Source organism: Mastigoproctus giganteus, chromosome 12, assembly GCF_048544385.1.
Source record: "Mastigoproctus giganteus isolate SK-2022 chromosome 12, ASM4854438v1, whole genome shotgun sequence".
Lineage (NCBI taxonomy): Eukaryota > Metazoa > Arthropoda > Arachnida > Uropygi > Thelyphonidae > Mastigoproctus > Mastigoproctus giganteus.
Genome location: NC_143586.1, coordinates 40,797,164 through 40,818,098, shown reverse-complemented (window position 1 = coordinate 40,818,098; position 20,935 = coordinate 40,797,164). Strand labels below are relative to the sequence as shown.

At 37.1% G+C, this 20,935-nt stretch overlaps 1 protein-coding gene across 1 annotated transcript in view; it reads left to right on the top strand.

The window, feature by feature from the left end:
* TSG101 (tumor susceptibility gene 101) overlaps nucleotides 1-20,935 on the top strand; it is a 106,078-nt gene that overhangs the window by 61,463 nt on the left and 23,680 nt on the right. Inside the window, exons 7-8 of the mRNA XM_090386854.1 lie at nucleotides 7,884-8,009; nucleotides 12,002-12,255. Coding sequence (XP_090242980.1) covers nucleotides 7,884-8,009; nucleotides 12,002-12,255 — 380 coding nt within the window. The remainder of the gene's footprint in view (nucleotides 1-7,883; nucleotides 8,010-12,001; nucleotides 12,256-20,935) is intronic.

The window sequence follows — 20,935 nt, the reverse complement described above, 5'->3', positions numbered from 1 at the left end:
TATAAGTAGTATCAATTCAAGAGGAGGAGTCACTGCACCATTGTCATTACCAGTTATTGGGTAGCTTTTCTATGCTGTGCATTGTAGTTATGGTTATTGTTAAAAAGAGGTCAGATTAGTTTAAATATGGAAGTGTTTCAGTTTTTAAGAGAATTTAATTGTGAAAGGGATTAGGTTACTTTGAATTTATCGAGCGATGTGACTGCACTGTTGTAGTTCATTTGCATAAGTTGGTGTGATTTGCTATAGTTAACTTCAACCAGTCGTGGAACATAAAGATTTTCTATTAGCCAGTACTATATAATTGAACAGAACAAAAAAAAAAAAAAAAGTAAACTAAGCAAAGTACTTTAAAATATAGTTTATTGCATTTCATAATGATAACATGAAACTACATGCATTAATTATCTTAAATTTGGAAGAAAATTTTAGGAATGTCTTATTATGTGGTGCTAGAACACATTTCTGCAGCATTCTGTTAAGTTAAATCTCTATTAAAGTTTTTTTGTTTGTCATTTTCTAAAAGTCACATATTAGAATCTATTTTGTTCATGATGTTCATCTTCAGTTGATTTGTTAATTAAAAACTTAGATATTTTTAAGAGAAAAGAAATGAATAAAAAAATAATCTGTGTAAAATATGTATGTAACTTTGGTTTGCTAAAATAAATAAATATAAAAACAGGGGGACATTAAGGAACTGTGGCTGTGAGTTTTAGATTGTTCATCATTACCAAAGAAAAAGGAAAGGTCATGTGATATGATATGAAAGACTGAGTTAATTTCTTTTAATCTCATGCTCCTAGAATTTCCAGAGAGGAATTTAACGTTGCCAAGATACCAAGCGCTGAAAAATGTGAGCATTAAACTATTCGAAATAACTATATTGAAATGTTCAGATAGAGATTCATAGATGTTAAATTTATTAGTTGGGTACAGTTTAAGAACTTGGATTATATAAAACAAATGACAAAAAAATTTATAATATGTACCTTAGTTCTGTCGGACAGTAGAAGACTATTTTGGTGAAAATTTGCTGATGTATTGGCATCATTCTTGGCAGTCAGTATGAGTATTAGCCATACAGTACAAGGAAGCCATGGGCTTTTGCTGCACCATCTTTGAAGCCTATTCAAGTCATCCCAAAGGAGTACTGCTTGGCTTTGATCATCTGCAAATTCTGACATCAGATCCTCTATCCCTTTATCGATGTCATTTGTGAAAACCAGCAACAGCAGTGGTTCCAGAAATGATCCTGGAGGGGGGGATACTTCTAACATTAGACCAATCTGAAGGATAACCATTAATCATAATCCTCTGCCACCTGCCCTCCAATCTGAAGGATAACCATTAATCATAATCCTCTGCCACCTGCCCTGCAGCCACCCCATAATCTATCTTAGAATTTTACCATTGATTCCAACATGTTCCAGCTTATACGAGGGGGAGTATCAGAAAGTTTTACCCTGACCTGTGTATTCTATGAATGTTATGTATATTGATTATATTGCTTGTTTATCTAGTAATATATGCCAGAAGTTTCATTGCTCTAACTTTTATGTTTCTTTTGTTACAGAACTAAACATGTGAATGTTATCATGGATAAAGTTCACGAAGATCATGATTATTGATCTATTATCATATTCCTATTTTTGCAAAGCAAACAGCCAAGGACTGTCCATGAAGAGATGTCTACAGTGTATGAGGACATCTATCTATCATATGACATACAACATTGTTAGCGACTGTTCAAATGTGGCTGGGAGATTGTCCATGATGAGGAAAGAAGTGGGTGGCCATCCACATCTCATGTTGCTGAATTTGTGGAGAAAATTGAACAGCTGGCTGCTGGATAACAGTTAAACAGATAGTTGCTGAGACTGGGAAAAGTTATGGATCAACGGAGGACATAATTTACAGTGATTTGAATATAAATAAGGTCTCAGCATGATGGATTCCTTGCTTGCTCACATCTTCAGAAAGAAAAAAGCAGGTCTGCTCTGCTGAATTGATTTTCATGTGTGACAGAGATCCTGACCTGTCTTTTTTCCCCAATTGGTGACTATGGATGAGTCATGGATACAACCCTTTGACCCAGAAACAACACAGGTTTCCAAACAATGGAAATATCCATCACCAACTCCCAATATACCACCATAAATGCACATTACTATAGCAACTTACCTGAAGCAATTAAGGAAAAGCAATGCAGAATGCTCAGCAAAGGTGTGCTGTTACTTCATGACAATGCACCACACTGATATCACAACCACTGATCTTGCCCAGAAGTTAGGACGTCATATCTTGGCACCATCTGACTTCTTCTTTCTGCAGTTAAAATAATTTTGTATGGAACGCATTTTTTTTGGCAATGCAGAGGTAATTTCTGCAACAGAAGCATGGTTTCAAAAGCAATGTGAGGCCTACAAAACTGGCATAAGGAAGTGCCACAAAAGATGTGGCAGAAATGTGTCACTTTGGGTGGTGACTACATAGAGAAGGAGTAATACAGTCGATTCCGGTTATTTGGGACACATTGTAAAGGAGGGGCATTGTAAAAATACAATGCCCCCCTTTACAATTGGTTCACTGTACAATCAAATCACGTTATGGTGGAGTCACCATTGTAAAGTACCGTTCACTATACGATGTGTAATAAGCTGTGGTCATTGTGATCATGTTTGTGAATTGAATTTTAATTCAATTAAACAGCGATTCTAATTAGCAAAAATAGGAGGAATATTATCCACAGGCTATAAAAGTAAAGTATATTAAGTACAAATTTACCCTTTATTACCTTACCAATTAAAAAATTAAATGATAATGGAATTTGGAAGAATATACGTGATAATCGGAAGAATTAATATGTACTGTAATATGTACATGCTAACTAAACTAGTTGACATTTCTGTTCAGTGTCATTTGTGGGTGGGGGTTAAAATTTAAAACAGTAAAAAGATAAGCAATCAATAACAAAGATCACGGCACACACAAATTGCAAGTAACACGATACGCGCAAGTGAGAATGGAGTAACAAATTACGAAGCTTTAAAAATAGGAATGAAGAGACGATTCTGAAAATTATTTTTTTTATATGATTGAAGATTCCATAGAAGTGTAAACACATTTTACCATAATAACCCACAGAATTCCAGCTGTCGGTATTATCGCAAATTCAATAAGATTGAGTTTACTATCAGTTTATGATAGATTTCAGTAACACAAAAGCCCAATAAACAGGTGACTGCTAATTGTTTTATGGTTGTGACCGCCAGAAATCTGACCGAACTACGTGGTACGATCGGAGACAATCGTAGGGTAATCTTCAGTGCTGTGGTCTCCTGCCCCGGTTAAACGGCATTTTGTTCCAATTAAGCGAAGTAAACCCTGGCTATTTTCTCGATTGTGTTCTGTTTTTTAAGATTTTCCCCAAATAAACGGCTGCCCTGATTAACTGGTGGCCCGATTAACCGGAATCCACTGTATATGTTCCAAATCTCAGCCTCCAGAGAATTACAGAACATGATCAGTGGAAAAACTTTTGGATATCCACTTGTGCATGGAGTTTTTCCTCTGTAGAGACCAATGCAAAGTACCTGTTAAATTCACCAGCTAGGTTGTATAAGACTTTTCCATGCTCATTATGCAGTGGTCCTGCCTGATACTTTTTCTTCCCTGTGTATAAACACGGGGAAGAACAAACTCCTTATTCATGTTCTTGTGCTCTCTTATTGATTTCTTACAGTCAGCCTTTGCCTACCTGATCTTTTCTGTAGTACTGATCATCAACTTATAGGCTTCAGTACTTTTCATTGCTGTAACTTTTCCTTGCCATCTTTTTCTTCCCTGTTGGAAGCCGACCGGGCTAGCCAGGTGGGTAAAGTGCCTGCCTGGCAACCCAAAGGTCGTGGGTTCGATTCCTTCCTCAGGCTTGGATCAAAGTACTGCAAAAACCTTGGGAGGTGCATTTTGGCCACAGAAGCCTATGTGCCAACAACTACAAAAAAAAAAAAATCTTCCCTGTTGGACTGGCTAGTTCTGTATTTGTTCATCTTTGCATCCTCTTAATGCTATATTTTCTTAATTGTATATGTGCATTTATGGCTTCTGTCACTATTGCTTTAAAAATATTCCACAATTCTAATATATTCACCCTCTTTCTTTTCTATCTGCCCTGTTGATATAGGCTGTGTAGCTTTTTAAACTGTCATACCCCACTTTATTTAATCCCCCCACCATGTAGTTTATTTAAAAATTTTCCCCCATGGTGAGTTTCCCTTCCAGTTGCTCCAGTTAGTAAGGGACAAATTAAAATCACCCATAATGAGACATTCACCCTTGCTTACCTATTCCACCTACATGTAGAGGCTCTCGTTATACTCTTCACAATCTTCCAATCTGTAGTATACCTTGCTCTCATTTTACCTTTGCATCCAACTACTTCACACAGTCACCTAAGATAACCTATTGGTAAGAAGCATTAAATCCTCTTCTCCATCCCTTTTTTTTCTTGCCTACTTTTCTTAAATACATTATACATACCATAGTGAATCTCATGATCTCCTATTTCTAGGTGACACCAAATTTTCTTCTGTCAGTGTTAGTTGCCCCATCCAAGAATTCAGACTCACTCATTGGATTGACTTTGCTACTGACATTACTCTAGCCACAGTTAGATTAAGTGCTATATAGTTTACTACCCTGACACACCCCTTGAAGTTATTTAAGTTTGTTTCCCAACACTAACATGCTGTTCTTTTGAAGTATCACTATCCTTGGCACATCTTGCCAGTATTGGCTTATACCACCACAAACAAGAACTCGTGATGTGTGCAAGCATTACTTTGGCCGCCGACCTGGCTAGCTGGGTGGGTAAAGTGCCTGCCTGGCAACTCAAAGGTCGCGGTTCGAATCCCGCCTCTGGCTTGGATCAAAGTACTGCAAAAACTTTGGGAGGTGCATTATGGCCACAGAAGCCGATGCGCCAACAACTACCAAAAAAAAAAAAAAATTACTTTGACCCATATCAAGAGATAAACATGTGTCTATATTATCCCTGAATCCTTAAGGCCTCCTAAATAATATTCAAAGATTCGTATATTACCTTTGTTCAAATGTATTCTATCTTGAAAAAATTCCTATAAAAAATACCTACCAGGGCAGGCCATGCTGATAAAAAATTTCTCCCCCCCCCCAAGGCGCCTCCATAGCCAGGTGGTCAGGAGCAGCAGTGTGTAGCACACGCTTCTTGGTTAGACCGGGGTTCAAGCCCGTGATCCACCAAATACGGAGGATGCGGAAAGGTCAAGGAATGACCACCGCATATCCCCAGAGCGATATGGTCTTAGTTGCTAATGCTCCTAAAAACCAAATAACACCCCCCACCCCAAAAAAAAAGCCTTTCAGATTACTTGAAGTCTTTAGTTGATCTGTAAGGCTTTCAGCAAGATCCTGTATTTATCCAACAAATCATCAGTTCATATGCAATTAACATTATTATTCCCCCCATATGAATAATAATGTTCTCTTTAACCACCAAAATATCTGACACTCCATTGGTAACATCATTAATTAAGTTCTATATTTATTACAAGAAATGTTACCCATTTCCCTGATAATGAAATCATCTAATAAAACTAAATCCTCCCGAACCAGAGGAGTATGCATGTGACTCTTCTATCCTGGGGCCCCCAAATCATTGTTACATCATTTGGCAGCTCACTAGACATATCAGTATCTAGTGACCTGCCAAGATATACAGTATTTCTTATTTCATGAATGTAGAACACAAGACACTATGCCAGTGGGGAAGGAGGTTGTAGGTGCAGACAGTGAAATTGTCACATTGAAATGGAACATGAAAACTAGAGGGCGTAAATGAAAAAAAAATTAGGAAAAACTATTAGATTAGACCAGGGATTGCTAACACCAATGACACAGTGCATGAGTGGTGGCATAGGAAAATATACAAGCATGCCACCACCTACAGAAGTATTTTTTTATTTGAAGTTTTATGATCTGTCAGCCATATATTATGTGAAAACATGTATAACTGTGTGCATGATTATACAGCAACATGGTTCTCATTGGACTAAAGTATTGTTACATTTTTTTGTAAAACAATGAAGACAACTTACTAATTTTAGTTGTTTCCCTTCCTCCCTTGCCGTCATGGGTAGCACAGTTGGTAAGATCAGTATCCTCCCTACACCAGGTGGAAAAGACCTGAGTTCCAATCCCGTTGATGATGGGAGGGGGAGGATTTTTGTGTCTTTTTCATAACATGGCTGAGTTAATCAGTCTCAGGGGAGGGTAGCATGGTTTTTCTCCCAGAAACTTTTTTTCCAGCAGAATAGAAAAACAACCTCAGAACATACGCAATTTACATGGAGCCACATGGCTTTAGTTGCCGATGCTCCTACCCCCCCCCTCCCTTCTGTAGCACTTAAAAATTGTTATTTTTGGCACACTGGGAAAGAAAAACTTGCGCTGCTGGACTTGAAGTTTGTTTTAATAATATTTTTTATCAATCACTGGAATAACTGCCTCCTAGGGTGGTCAAGGCTGGCAGCCTGGAAAATTAAAGGGTAGCTGGATCAGTACCTTCTGGTTGTGTGAGAACAGTTATATAGACAGCCCCTCCTTCACTTCACTCCTCCCTCCTTCACTTATACAAATGTCTCTTGGTATCTCAATACTTTTGACAACATAATGTACTGTTACTGCCTAATCACCAGAACTAATGCTGTTAGGTAAAGTAAATGGCTGAATAATTCATCATCTATATGATGAAGACCTTGTATTTCCTTAATCTTGATTTTATATGAATAGTATGCTTCATGGGCTAGGCTAGTCAAGAATACAACATTCCAGTGTACCCATAATTAATTGTATTCTGTGAATAATTTACAACATGCGATTAAACATTGCTATGAGACCTGTGTTGCCCCTTGATTCCTCTTTTGCACCATCTGTAAGTAGCACATGATTAAGGGATTGTAATTAATGACATAATACCATAATGCACTGCTTATTCTTGAGTAAGCTGTACATAATGTTGCAAAAGTTTAGTTTTGACTGCATTGTGATTATTGTATTAATTAAACTATATACTTTGAAAAATTTCTTTATAATTTGCATCATAATTTTTACTCTGGTTGGACTTTTAGCCCTGTTTTGATATATTATTACTCTAAATTACTTTGAAACTCATTTTTACCTTCAAATCTATAGCCTACATGTGTTGAACCCATTTAAGCATAGCAAATTAAATATTAAAATATCTATTAGAATTTTGTCATTGTGAATATTGGTATGTCTTCAGTATGACCTTCAGTTTCCATATGCATTATTGGTTATTTTTTAAGTGAAAAAAATCATCTCTCTCCATGTTGGTATGCAAATAATGAACTAAAATTTCTCCTGTTGTATATCACTGTATTAGAAGAGTAGTAGTTAGAAAATAAATTTTTTGAGGTAGGAAGACTGCTGTTACTAAAGGTATTTGTTATTATCCAATATAGTGCCAGAATGAAGAATAGCATTATAAAGTGCAGCATTTTAAACAGTTTCTTGTCGTCTTATTTCTCACTGATTTCGAATTTTGCAATGCAGCAATATTCCTGTTTATGTGACTTTATGGTTTTGCCTTACTAGAAAGTTAGGTTGCCTTACTAGAAAGTTATACAAAATCCTTTGTATAGTATGCAAAATATTAGATATTCAACCTGCATAAATTGATGTAAAGCAAATATCAAAGCATTGATCAAAACTTATTTTAGGCTAGTTATAGTCTAGTTTTAATCAGTTAATTTTAAAATTAAGAAATATTTTACATCACAATTCAATTTAAATATTTATGATTAATTTAAAATTTTTTTTAGGTTTTATGCCAATGCCACACGTTGGTAGTGGTGGTGGTGGCGGAGGTACCACTTATCCTCCATATCCTCCTACTTCAGGGTCTGGTCCATATCCTCCAACAGCCACAACTTATCCAGCATATCCAGGTAATAACATATTAATATATGCCATGTTGACTTAAAATTTAGAGGCTTCCTCAATTAGGCTTAACTGAAGTTTATGAAAATTGAATGAGGTTTTTTTTTTTTTTTTCATGTACTCAACACTTTTGTAAAAAAAATTTAGCATACAGTATTTGTTTCCACTTGATAGAATAGTAATTAAATTATTAACTAATGATAATGAAATTGCACTAAGCCAACTTTCATTGGAAATATACAAAGAAATTTTTTACAGTTGCACAGCTATCTGGGGAGGGTGAGGAAATATACATATAAATAAAAAAATCCAAAATTTACGTTAATTTTTTTTCTAAAAGTGGATAAAATGAGACCTAAAATTGTTCTTCACCAAACACTAATAATAAGGTAATAGACAGACACTCAGGACACCAAGCATATATAATGAGAAACACTCGGGTAGAAGGTACTTTGTATATAGTGCATACTGATTTTGGAATCATTTTATATTTCTATCTTGAATGTTATTCCAATCAGAAATTCTCAGGTATTTTAAAAGACTAGAAATTAATCAAAAAGAGAAAAGTACATGTAGATTTAAAAAAAAAAAAAAAAAAAGGTTATCTTTAATGTGCATATATCATTTTTATATATATGTCCTACTTAACTCTACGTTTTGCCTGTAACTTAACAAGTTATATGCCATTTGACAGTTTAGTAAAGAAGTGGAGTAATGTTTCATTACAGGTATTGAAATAGTTCGAGAAAAAATTGCACACTGCGTTACATTTTTCTGTCATTGTCTGGGGACACTTTTGTCCCTCTGGTGGTGAGCATGGGCTTAGGCTCTTTACAAATGACTTGTTTATTCACAAGTTGACCCAAAGTAACTAGTATTGTTTTAATTGAATAATATCACACAGTAGGTGAACCTGTTATTCATTAAAAACTTAAGGTCACTATTGTGATCAAGTTTAGACCTATTTGGGTCGCTTGTCAGACAACAGGTGGCCTCAATTAGCGTGTAGAGGAAACTTCCAATTGAAAACATAACTTTCATTATATGTATAATATAATATTTGTTAGTGAGCTGCATTGGCCCATAAATGCAGTCATTTCTAAACATCCTAAGTCTAAGCTCTATCGCTGACACTGGAGGGAGACAAGTATCTCCAAACATGCAAGGCAGAAAAACATAATGGGTTCACATGTGGTGAATTATGAAAAAGATTGAGAAGACAGAAGATACAGAATGTACTTGTTGATATTAGACTGTGAAGGAAGGTTGTTCCAAAAAACAGAAGAGAGAGGATAAATCAGAAAGAGGAAAAGTTATTTCTTTGAATGGAATGTTGATTAGTTCAGGCATGTGTTTGGAAGACCAGTGTTTTCCCCAGAAAATTTTGCCAACTGGGTGGTAATTACTTAGCAATATTATAAAATTTTCTGTTATTTATAAATGTGACTTAAGCAATCCAGAGCAAAAATTAATTGCATAATTTAATATGTGCTACTGTCGCATTGACCTCGATCACATAGGATATTCAAATTAATATTGATTGAGATCAGTGAGCAGTACCATACAGTACCGCGAGAATCACTTAAATTTTAGCTGGGCGGTGCACCCATTTGATGGCGCCTCCTTAGCCAGGTGGGCAGTGCGTAGCACATGCTTCTTGATTAGACCGGGGTTCGAGCCCGTGAGCCACCAAATACGGAGGATGCGGAAAGGTCAGGGAATGACCACTGCATATCCTCGGAGCAATATGGTCTTAGTTGCTAATGCTCCTAAAAACCAAACAACAACAACAACAACAGTACCCATTTGATAGGTCCTGGGGAGAACACCAAAGATAGTGAAATTAGATGCTAATTCAGAAGAATAGTGCCCACAGAAGTATATATAGAAAAGGCATGTAACAGAAACTGAATGTCTATGAGGCAGAGATTTTGTAAGTGACAGGTCATTAACATGGCTTCCCTTTTTTGAATAGAGTTGAGGAGTTTAGAAAGATTTTTAAAGCTGCTCCAGATGTGGGAACAGTATTCTATGGTAGGCTAGATTTGAGATTTGCATACAGAGTCAGTAGCTGTTTAGAAGAAAACTAATGCTAAGAGAGAAAAAGAAGTCCCAATTTTTGTTTTTGATGCAAAGAAAGCAGTATTTGTGTGATGTGCTTATGCCAAAAGAAATTAGAAGTCAGAGTAACTCCCAGTAGATATGTGATCTTGTCTAGAGATTGTGTCATTGAAGATGAGAATGGGGGTAGTAGACTCTTTTTAGCAAGAAATAAGACAGGAGTGGGTTTTAGAAAGAGGGAAATTAACTGAGTTTTCTTCACCCCATTGGAGAATTACCTAGAGATCAGCATTTAAGGAATTGGTAGTGAATATTCAAGAAGTTTATGCTGTTTGTGTAGGGGAAGGTCTCTCAAACTGGAATGTGGAATATCATTAGCAAAACATTATAGGATTTAGAATCATAGTAAGAGAGTTGTTAGTATACAACCTTTTTCCTCTGAGAGTGAGAGGGAGAACTACCTACCTGATTGCAAAACATAGTCCATAAAGTGGGAGTATGTTTAGAAGATTACATTGAATTTGTCCAAGGATGAGTAACATAGTCAGTATATCACAAGTGGTTGACACTGACAGAAAATGGTTTGAGTTTGTGATTGATAGATTTCTCCATTATTCTAGAAAGGGTTGAGGTAAGTGCAGTGGGACAATAATTGGAAAGGGAGGGATTTTTCACCTGCTTTTTGAAACTGGCTGGATATGAGAATTTCCATTCAGAAGGGAAAACACCAGTTGAATAAAAAGTGTAAAATGGGATCAGGCTGAGCAGCACAGGTTTTGAGACTTGGAACTTGGTCCAAGCTCCATGTCCAAATCAGGACTTGGAGCTTTCTTGGTATTAAAATTGTTCAGAATTCTTCTGTCATGCTACACCATACCATACCAAATAACTGCACTGAGTGGAGTTATTTGTATGGTATGGTGTGTAGTGCAGTGGTTTTCAACTGGGGTGCTGTGTAATTTTGGTTTAAGTTACTTAAAGTTATTATTTTATTTATTTTTTTTTTTGAAATTTATACATTTATTTTGTTATAAAAAGGTGTATGGTATCCATTGTACTGTATCTTTTTTATTTTGTGGTGATCTATAATTAATCTTTATTTAGTACCTCTATATAAAGAATATTATTATTATATACGTATATATTAAAAGGTCGAAAACCACTGTGTTGGGTATTTCTTTTGGCCTAGGGGTGTTGTAAAAAATTACTGGGACACTAAGGGTGCTGTGAACCGAGAAAGTTTGGGAACCTCTGGCGTAGTGCAAGGCCTCCGAACACTGCAGGAGGTGTAGTGTAAGGCCTCTGAACACTACACCTCCTGCAGTGTTCAGAGGCCTTATAAAGCCCATGTCTCACTGTATGGTAGCAGTATTGGCAGCAAGAGGAGGATATGCCCACTATTAATTAGGTAACATAATGTTTTGACTGTACGGCGTTTGATTACTGTATCTCCATTTTATTTACTTCAATAGCTTTTGTGTAAGGTATATAACTAAAACACTAAACTGAAGGTGAATATAGACTCCTACTTCCTGCAGGTTACAATTATGCAGCCATATAATAGGCAAGTTGCTTTTTGTGTATGCATGTGCACATGCACTGACTACTTTGGTCTTGGTGTATCAATTCACTTGATGCATCATGTATTATGTATTTATAAGTTCACTAATGGTGCCTACCTTCAGTGCTGTGGAAAACTTTACTGGAACTCTCTTCTTGTTGGTTGACAGCTTAACAATCATTATCAAAGACCATGCAGCTGAGAGACCAATTATGTGAATAAACAATTTTGCTGGTTCCCTTCCTTACTAAATATATATAATCAATGATCTTTTGATATGAGCTTCATTATTTTTTTTTAATGTATACAAAAAGTTTTTGTTTTTTTTTCTTCAGCTTTAATAAAAGTTAATTTAAAAAAAAAAATAATTCATTACAGGTTATCCTTCAGCTAGTAGTTATCCATATAGTGGCTTTCCATCTAGTTATCCGCCTACAACTAGTAGTTATACTCCAACCCCTAGTGCTGGCTATCCACCAAATCCTCCAACAACTACAACAAGTGTTGTAACACAGCCAAGTGGATTGAATAATATGGGCACAATCACAGAAGAACATATCCGAGCTTCACTGCTGTCAGCAGTAGAAGACAAATTAAAGAAAAGATTTCGTGAAGTGGTTTCACAGTCTCAGGTATTGTCCATTTGATATTAAACAAATGTCTGAAAAAATGTGAATTACTGAATAGTTCAATTCTGCACAATGGGTTTAAAGATTCTTGAAATTAGCACACCTTAAGGGTTCTCTTGATTATAAACAGCAGCCCTGGCTAACAAGTGTACCAGATCTTTTAGCTGTTAACATCAAGCAGACTTTGATCATTTCTTTGTTTCTGCCAAATCTGTATACAAACACAAAGTTGAAAATAATATTCCATATTATTACTTTCCACATTCTTGGTCCACTATAGAAATTATTTGCACCACTTCAGTCATGATGAATTGCCCAATAGATTGATTAAAAACTTAAGCATGTGCAGTAATCTAAACTACTGAGCTATGTGCAGATTTTTGTAGAGGAATGTGCTTCCAAATTCCATGTTTTTTTCATGGGGTCTGGGTGCATTGTTTACTGTTCATTAACAGCAGAATTTATGTAAATTATTTCATTTTAACAATTATTTTTGAATTGAATGAAAAATTTTTCTTCTTAAATGTGTATCTTCATATTTAAAGATGAAACTACACTTCCCTTGCAGCAGCTTTCCACATTATAAAAGCAAGACTATTACTTTCTGCTATGTTTTATGAATAAAAAAATAATAAATTGGACTTTTTAAAATGAGAAAAGAGAAAGAACATGGGTCTCCTTGTTCCTTCTCTTTAAAAATTTAATGATTATCAGGAATGTCATTAAATGTTGAGCAGGAGGGAGTTCTACTTTTAATGATTGTTGGAAGATATATACATTTTCATCTTTTGTTGCTGATTACCATTCTTGTTTGATGAAAGACAATGGTCACTTCCAATCTCAGATCCTCTGTGTGCCTTTGTATCTTCAGCTAATTGTTTAGGATCTTTTTCTATAATGGTATAGTTGGTTATGCTTCTCTTTTTTCTCTTCCTTCACATGAACTTTTGGTTATCTTTTTGCTAAATTACTCTGTTTTTGATTAAGAAGGCATGGTTTGCATAAAATTCTATTCACATTTTACCATTATTGTTAAGTTTACTCTTCTCTCCAAATTTTTCTAAAATATCTCTGTTGTGCAATTTTGATTTCCTGTACTACTTAAATCTCCAGCCAGTATTATTCTTTCTTGACCGTTAGCTTCTGCTGCTTTTTATAAGATATTAATTTAAGGGATTTTTTTTTTAGGTTTCAGCTGGACCTTACGCATAGGCAAATTCCATTATCCCAATTTCCATTTTAAATTTTGGAAATGTCAGGCTACTGAAGTATTAACAAATTAAACTTTCCCCCAAAGCAGTTATAAATGCTATTACTGCCCCTTCCTTGCACTGTTACGTTACTCCCAGAATAAATAAATTTTTTTTTTTTTTTTTTTTTTATGTAAACCCCAAACACAAGAGGTATTAGAACCTATAGTACTTAGTACCATGCTTGGGTTGGAAGTTGAGAAGACGAAAGAAGATATTTGTTGACATTGGACTTGAACTTCTGTAGACTGTAATTTTCAGGAAATACGTATGAAGGAAGGTTGTTCCAGAAAACGGCAGTTGAATGAATAAACGAGGAACATGAAAAGTTGGTTCTGTGGGTTTGAAGTTGGACAGTAAATGGATGTTGGCTGGTGGCGGCATGTGTTCGGACAGTTTTGAAAGAGAGAACGAAAATTATAGAAGCCAATTCAGAAGAACAGTGCCCATGGAAGTATCTGTAGAAGAGGCATGCAGCAGAAACAGTACCGTCTATGAGACAGCGAGTGGAGAGACTCTGTTAGAGATGAATCATTAATTAACCTAACTGCCCTCTTCTGAATGGAATCAAGAAGCCTGAGAGAGGTTTTAGGGGCACCACCCCAGATGTGGGAACAATATTCCATGGCAGGGCAGATTTGCGATTTATACAGAGTGAGCAGCTGGTTGGAAGAAAAGTAATGCCGAGAGCAAAAGAGAAAACCAAGTTTTTTAGATGCAGAGGAAGCAATATTTGTAATGTGCTTGTGCCAAGAGAGATTAGAAGTCAGGGTAATCCCCAAAAGAGATATATCATTTTGCCTAGAAATCGGAGTCTCACTAAAGATAAGCATAGGAGTAGAAGAATCCTTTTTGCGAGATATAAGACAAGACTGAGTTTTAGAAGGGTTGAAATCAAATAAGTTGTCTTTGCCCCACTGGAGAATTACCTTAAGATCGGCATTTAAAGAATTGGTAGCAGATTTTCGAGAAGTTGAAGCTGATTGAGTAGGGCAAGGTTTCTCAAAATGGAACGTGGAATTCAATGTGCTATCATCGGCAAAACTATGGATAGGATTTCCAGTCAATGGAAGAAGGTCATTAATATACAAGAGGAAAAGAGTGGGGGAAAAACTGAACCTTGGGAGACACTGGCATTAGTGGAGAAGTTAGAAGACAGAAAGCCATCTACTACCATCACCCTCAGGAGTGATCAGAGAGAAAACTAGATAACCAATTACTAAAAACAGCCGGCAAACTATAAGATGGAAGCTTGTTTAGAAGACTTATGCCAAACACGATCGAAAGCCTTTGAGATGTCAAGAGCAACTACTTGTGTTTCACCGAACTTTTCCATTGAATTAGTCCATAAATGGTTAACGAAAGCCAGAATATCACCAGTGGATCGACACTGACGGAATCCATACTGCCAATCGTTGACCAGATGGAAGGTTTCTAGGTAGTTTAAGAGTTGCCAGTTAATTGATTTCTCTATTACTTTTGAAAGAGTAGAAGTAATTGCAATGGGACGATAATTGGATGGGAGGGATTTGTCACCCTTTTTAGGAACTTGCTGAATATGAGCAAATTTCCAAGCAGAAGGAAAAACACCTTTGGAATAAGAAAGTGAAAAAAGTGGCAAAGAATAGGAGTAAGTTCAAGAGCACAAGTTTTGAGAACAAGTGGAGAAATACCATCGGGACCTGGAGCTTTCTTAGCATCAAGATTCTTCAAAATCTTTCTGACATCCTTTTGACGGAAGACCACAGGAGGCTTTGAATGGAGCGTGTTGGGAATGGTGGGAGGTGTTTTACCAAGATCATTAATACATGAGTTGGAAAAAAAATGGGATGCTAGCAGGTCAGCTTTCTTTGGTTGAAGTGAAAACAGAACCATCTGGTTTGGACAGAGGTGGGAGCAGAGATGGGCAAAAGTTGCGGCCAATAGCTTTGGCAAGAGACCAGAATGCTCGGCTACCATTAAGGCAAGAAGCAAGTTTTCTACTCTTAGCCTGTTCAAACTCTAGTTTGGACTGATTAATAATTCCTTTACAATTGTTGCGAGCTTTGGTGTAGGCAGAAAATGAAACTGAAGAATTAGAAACAAGCCAATTACAATATGCAACATTCTTCTCTTGAACAGCCTTAGCACATTTATTGGAAAACCAAGGTTTAGATAAAGGACGAGATTTTAAAGTGGAGTTTGGGATAAAGGATTCCATTCCTGCAAGAATAATTTCACTGACACCATCTGAGCAAACGTTAACATCAGAAGTTTTGAAACAGTAATCTGACCAAGAAAAAGAAGAAAAGAAATCTCGCAGGTCATCCCATTTTGCATTCTTGTAATGCCAAACAACACGAGGTTGTGAATAGCCATGAGATAAAGGCTCCATTGTAGAAAAGACAATTACCAGGTTGTGATCTGAAGTGCCTAAAAGACTTCAGATCACAACCTGGTAATTGTGATCTGAAGTAAGTGCCTAAAACCCTTCTAAGTACACTTTGACCGTGTACTTAGAAGGGTTGTTTGTGAGAAAAAGATCAAGCGTGTTGGCTGTATGATTAGGATTGTCTGGTATTCTTGTAGGTAAATGAACAGTCTGTGCAAGGTCATTAGTAATTGCAAAAGCCTCAGCATCTTGACCAGCTGAGTCGGTGTGACTAGAAAACGGAAGCCAGCTGGAGTTGTGAACATTAAAATCACACAGGAAAATTACCTCACTATTAGGAAATTTGGACTGGAGAAAGTCAAGTTGCAAAGAGAGGAAGTCAAAGAGCTCCAAGTGATTAGTGGAGTTGGGAGAACGGTAGATACAACAGATGAATTTGACACAATGAGGTGGAGAGATTTTAAGCCAGAGAAGATCAAAGAGAAGATTCCAAATTGCCAAGTCTCTGACAGGGAATATCAAAACGGACATATGCACAAGTACCACCTTTGAGGCGAAAGGAATCATACAGCGAATAATTTGGGCATCTGTGATGAGCAGTAGATGAATCAACCGATAACTGAGATTCTGTCAGAAAAAGTACATGGGGTTTGGCAGACTGCAAGTGGAAATGGACATCGTTGAGATTAGAATTGAGACCACGTATATTTGTGAAATGAATGAGGAAGTGCTTGGGAGGTTTAGATCTCTTTGCAGATAAGCTTGCTCTATTAGTTTGACAATTCATGGTGTATTCAATAGTAAGAAAAAGTGGGTGGGAAATGCTATATGAAGTAATGAAATTTTTGGATATGGCGTGCACATGGTAAGAATATACCCAGATTCTTGACATAACGTGGCCTCGACAATGCTCCCCGCATACACACTACTCGGACTCCCTCCAGTCACTATTTGGCAGAGTAGAGGTAGCAAGATTATACACTAGCTGATCCGGAAGCCTCCTAAAGAGTTACCAATAGGTTCGGTCTGGTGTACTAACTAGCGGCCGGCCTGCGAACACCGTTTTAGAGATGTACCCTTGAAATGTAAGGAATATTGGATCTCGCCACGACGTTCATCATAACCTCAAAAGTCATCAATCATACTGCATGATGGAAGAGATAGGGAAGGGTTAACCGGATTTGACCGAATTTATAACTACTGTTTAGCTGCAGCTCCTGTATTCATCTCCTTGTCTTCTGTGATACCTACTGTACTAATGTCATATTAGGCTAGTTCTGCTAGTTCCATTTCTTTGTCATTTAAGCTACTAACATTGTTGGCTGTTCCAGTATAATATTTAGCAGCATGTATCCCCATCAGGGGACCTTCTTGATCCCTGTTGGGGTCTATCTTGTATGAGTATCTGTTGCTTTTCCTGCCATAGTAATAAGATTTTAGCACACAATTTATTCAGTTTGGTCATCTAAGTCCCATACTGGCAACCCACCCTCATTCATTCAGTAGCCAAATACAAGTAGACTTCCTACCAAAAAGTAAGTAGACATTTGGATCTGAAACTAAGTTAATTCCTCACAATGGCGCCTCCGTAGCCAGGTGGGAAGGAGCAGCAATGCATAGCACACGCTTCTTGATCGGATCGGGGTTCCAGCCCATCACCACCAAATACGGAGGATGCGGAAAGGTCAGGAATGAACACCGCATATTCATGGAGCAATATGGTCTTAGTTGCTAATGCTCCTAAAAACGAAATAACAAACAAACATCCTCACAAGCTTGACTTAGGCATAGGGAACTCCTCCTGGTTGCATAGCCTCTGACCCCTCAGTAACCAGAGTGATATTCCTACTTTATTAACCAAATCATGGCTAGCATGATGTGTTTTCTTGAACAAGCTTTTTAATTATTTCACATTCTCATGCATTTTGCTTGAGGGATGAACATCCCAAATGTTCATCTTCATTAACAGATGTTACCCAACTTTTGAACTTTGAAAACCTTTCTTTTGGAATGGGATCAACTACTTATAAACATATGAATTCTGCTCATTGTTTTTCTTATGCTAAAGCAAACTTTAACATGTTGTTCATATCTTGTTTAGAACTTTATTTAGCATTGTGTTATTCGAGTAATACATCCAGCATTTTGAAATAATTCATTGATTGCATTTCGTCACCTGTTAAATGAATTTTGCTCCGACTGCATTTTACTTGTTAACAGGAGAGACTGCTTCTAAAGGGATGGGATACACTTAAATAGAAAGGGTGCAAGAATATTTGCTGATGCCATCGAGGCAGTGTTAGGTGGGTCGGAAAACTGCTAGCTTGGGGGGATACAAAGACTAATAGTTTAACAGTAGCCATAGGCAGAGGTGAAGGTGATTCTTGCACAACTTCTATTAGAATAAGTAGCGACCTGCAGCGTGGGGCGTTGGGGGTTTCAGGGATGGATGGCAGTCATCCTGAAATAGGTGGGTATATGGGAGTTCTTAGGGTAACTAAGAATAGGAGTAGGAGCATGTATGCTTGCATGTATACCAATGCTAGAAGTATAAGAAATAAATTTGATGAATTTGAAGTGTTGGTCAAGACATCAAAGGCGGATATTGTTGGGATAGCAGAGACGTGGTGTCACACAGATATAAGGAATGGGGAGTACAATGTGTACAGAAAGGATAGACAGGATAGAAAGGGATGAGGTGTTATGCTGTTCATTAAGAAAAACATAAAATCAAAAGAAGTGCATCCAGTTGATATATATGAACAGTGTACTGTTGAGTCAGTTTGGTGTGACATAAGCACTGCGAAAGCAAAAATAAGAGTAGGAGTGTGTTATAGGCCTAATGACTCGAATGAGTACAATGAACAATTGTACAGAGAAATAGTGGGCTACTAAATCGAAATGTCTTATAATGGAGGATTTTAACTTCCCAGATATTGACTGGAACTTGTGGGTTGGTCACTCACACTAGTCAGACTTTTGTGGATTTATTGGATGATTGTTTTCTGCAGCAGCATGTTCGAGAGGCAATCAGAGAAAGTAATACTCTTGATCTGGTTATCAGCAGTGATCATTCGTGTATTAAGAATTTGCAGATAAAGGAACCACTAGGCGGCAGTGATCACAGTGTACTGATGCGAGATTTACTTAAAGATTTAATTACCTTTTTTTTTTTTTTTTAATTACCATCAGGGGTAAAGGAAAGGGTTTTTGCTTCCGTAAAGGTGAGTACAGTGGTCTCAGAAAGTTTTTAAATTCTGTACAGTGGGATCAACTGACAATGTTACCAACAGTAATTTCTAAGTGGGAAGCATTCAAGGAATTAATCGTGGATGCTACTAAAAGTTTTATACCTATTAAGAAATATTGTTCAAGGTTTAGGCCTAAATGGTTATCAAATGAACTAATGAGACTCATAACACAGAAGAAAAATGCATGGGATGCATATAAATTATCAAGCGACTCAGAAGCCTATGGCAGATATAAGCTAGTCTGTAATCAGGTCACAAAAGAGGTTAGGCAGGCAAAGGCAGATTACGAGAAATCCTTGGCAAAAGATACTAAGAAAAACAGCAAGGATTTCTTTACTTATATAAACTCTAAAAGGAAGGGGATGAATCTGATTGGTCCACTTGACATCGATGGTTCAACTGTTGATGATCATGCTCAGCTAGCAAACAAACTGAATGAGTATTTTGCATCTACATTCACACATGAGGAGTTATTAAGGTTATCAAATTGTAGCAGGGTGCTTAATGATTTTGTAATAACTGAGATAAAAGTGGAGGAGAAATTGTTGAAGTTAAACATAAGAAAAGCACCTGGGGTGGATGGGATCTATCCAGTTATATTAAAGGAGGCGGCAAAACAACTAAGCAAACCCTTAGCCATAATTATGAGAGCATCCTTGGGGACTCAGGGGAGGTTCCCATGGACTGGAGATGTGCAAATGTATCCCCGATTCACAAAGAGGGATCGAAGGGTGACACAAGTAATTACAGACCAGTTAGTTTAACTTCTATTCTGGGTAAAATAATGGAGTCACTGGTTAAAGATGCATTGCAAGATCATCTAGACAAGACTGCAGCAATAATTCAGACACAGCATGGGTTTGTTAAGGGAAAGTCTTGTCTGGCAAATTTGATAGGATATTATGATGTGGTTACAAAGGAACTGGATGCAAAAAATAATTTTGATATCATATATTTGGATTTCAGGAAAGCTTTTGACACTGTTGTACATGGAAGACTATTGTACAAATTGGAGCAGAATGGTATTAAGGGTAAGTTGCTACAATGGATAAAAGGATGGTTAAGTGGGAGAAGTCAGAGGGTGGTAATCAATGGGTGCTGCTCTTCGTGGACTAATGTTATTAGTGGAGTTCCACACGGTTCGGTGTTGGGTCCACTGTTGTTTTGTATATTTATCAATGATATTGATGAAGGTATATCAGCATTAATGTTGAAGTTTGCAGATGATACAAAGGTTGGCAGGGTTGTTAATGACAGCAATGGCAGTGTGCTACTGCAACAGGATCTAGATAATTTGGGCAGATGGGCTAAGAAGTGGCAACTAAAGTTTAATCTTGAAAATGCAAAGTACTGCATATGGGTAGAAGTAACCCCAGAGAAATGTACGAACTGTGTGGTATTACACCTTAGGTGATAGAAAATGAAAAAGACCTGGGAGTAATTGTGCAGTCAGATATAAAGTTTTCTGAGCAATACAGACAGGCTGCCAGGGCAGGTCATGGGGTTTTGTCAATGATATATAGGAATTTTGCTAGCAGGGAAAAGGAGGTGATCGTCACTCTGTACAAGGCAATGGTCAGGCCATGCCTAGAGTACTGCGTACAGGTCTGGAGGCCTCATTTTAGGAAGGATGTAGATTTGCTTGAGCGTGTACAGAGAAGGGCAACAAGATTGGTGAGGGGAATGAAGGGATCCTCTTACCAAGAGAGGCTTAAGTTCTGCAAATTGCAGTGGCTGCAGACTAGGCACCTGCGCGGTGATCTGATTGAAGTGTATAAGGCCTTGAATGGGTTGAGCACGCTGAATTCTGA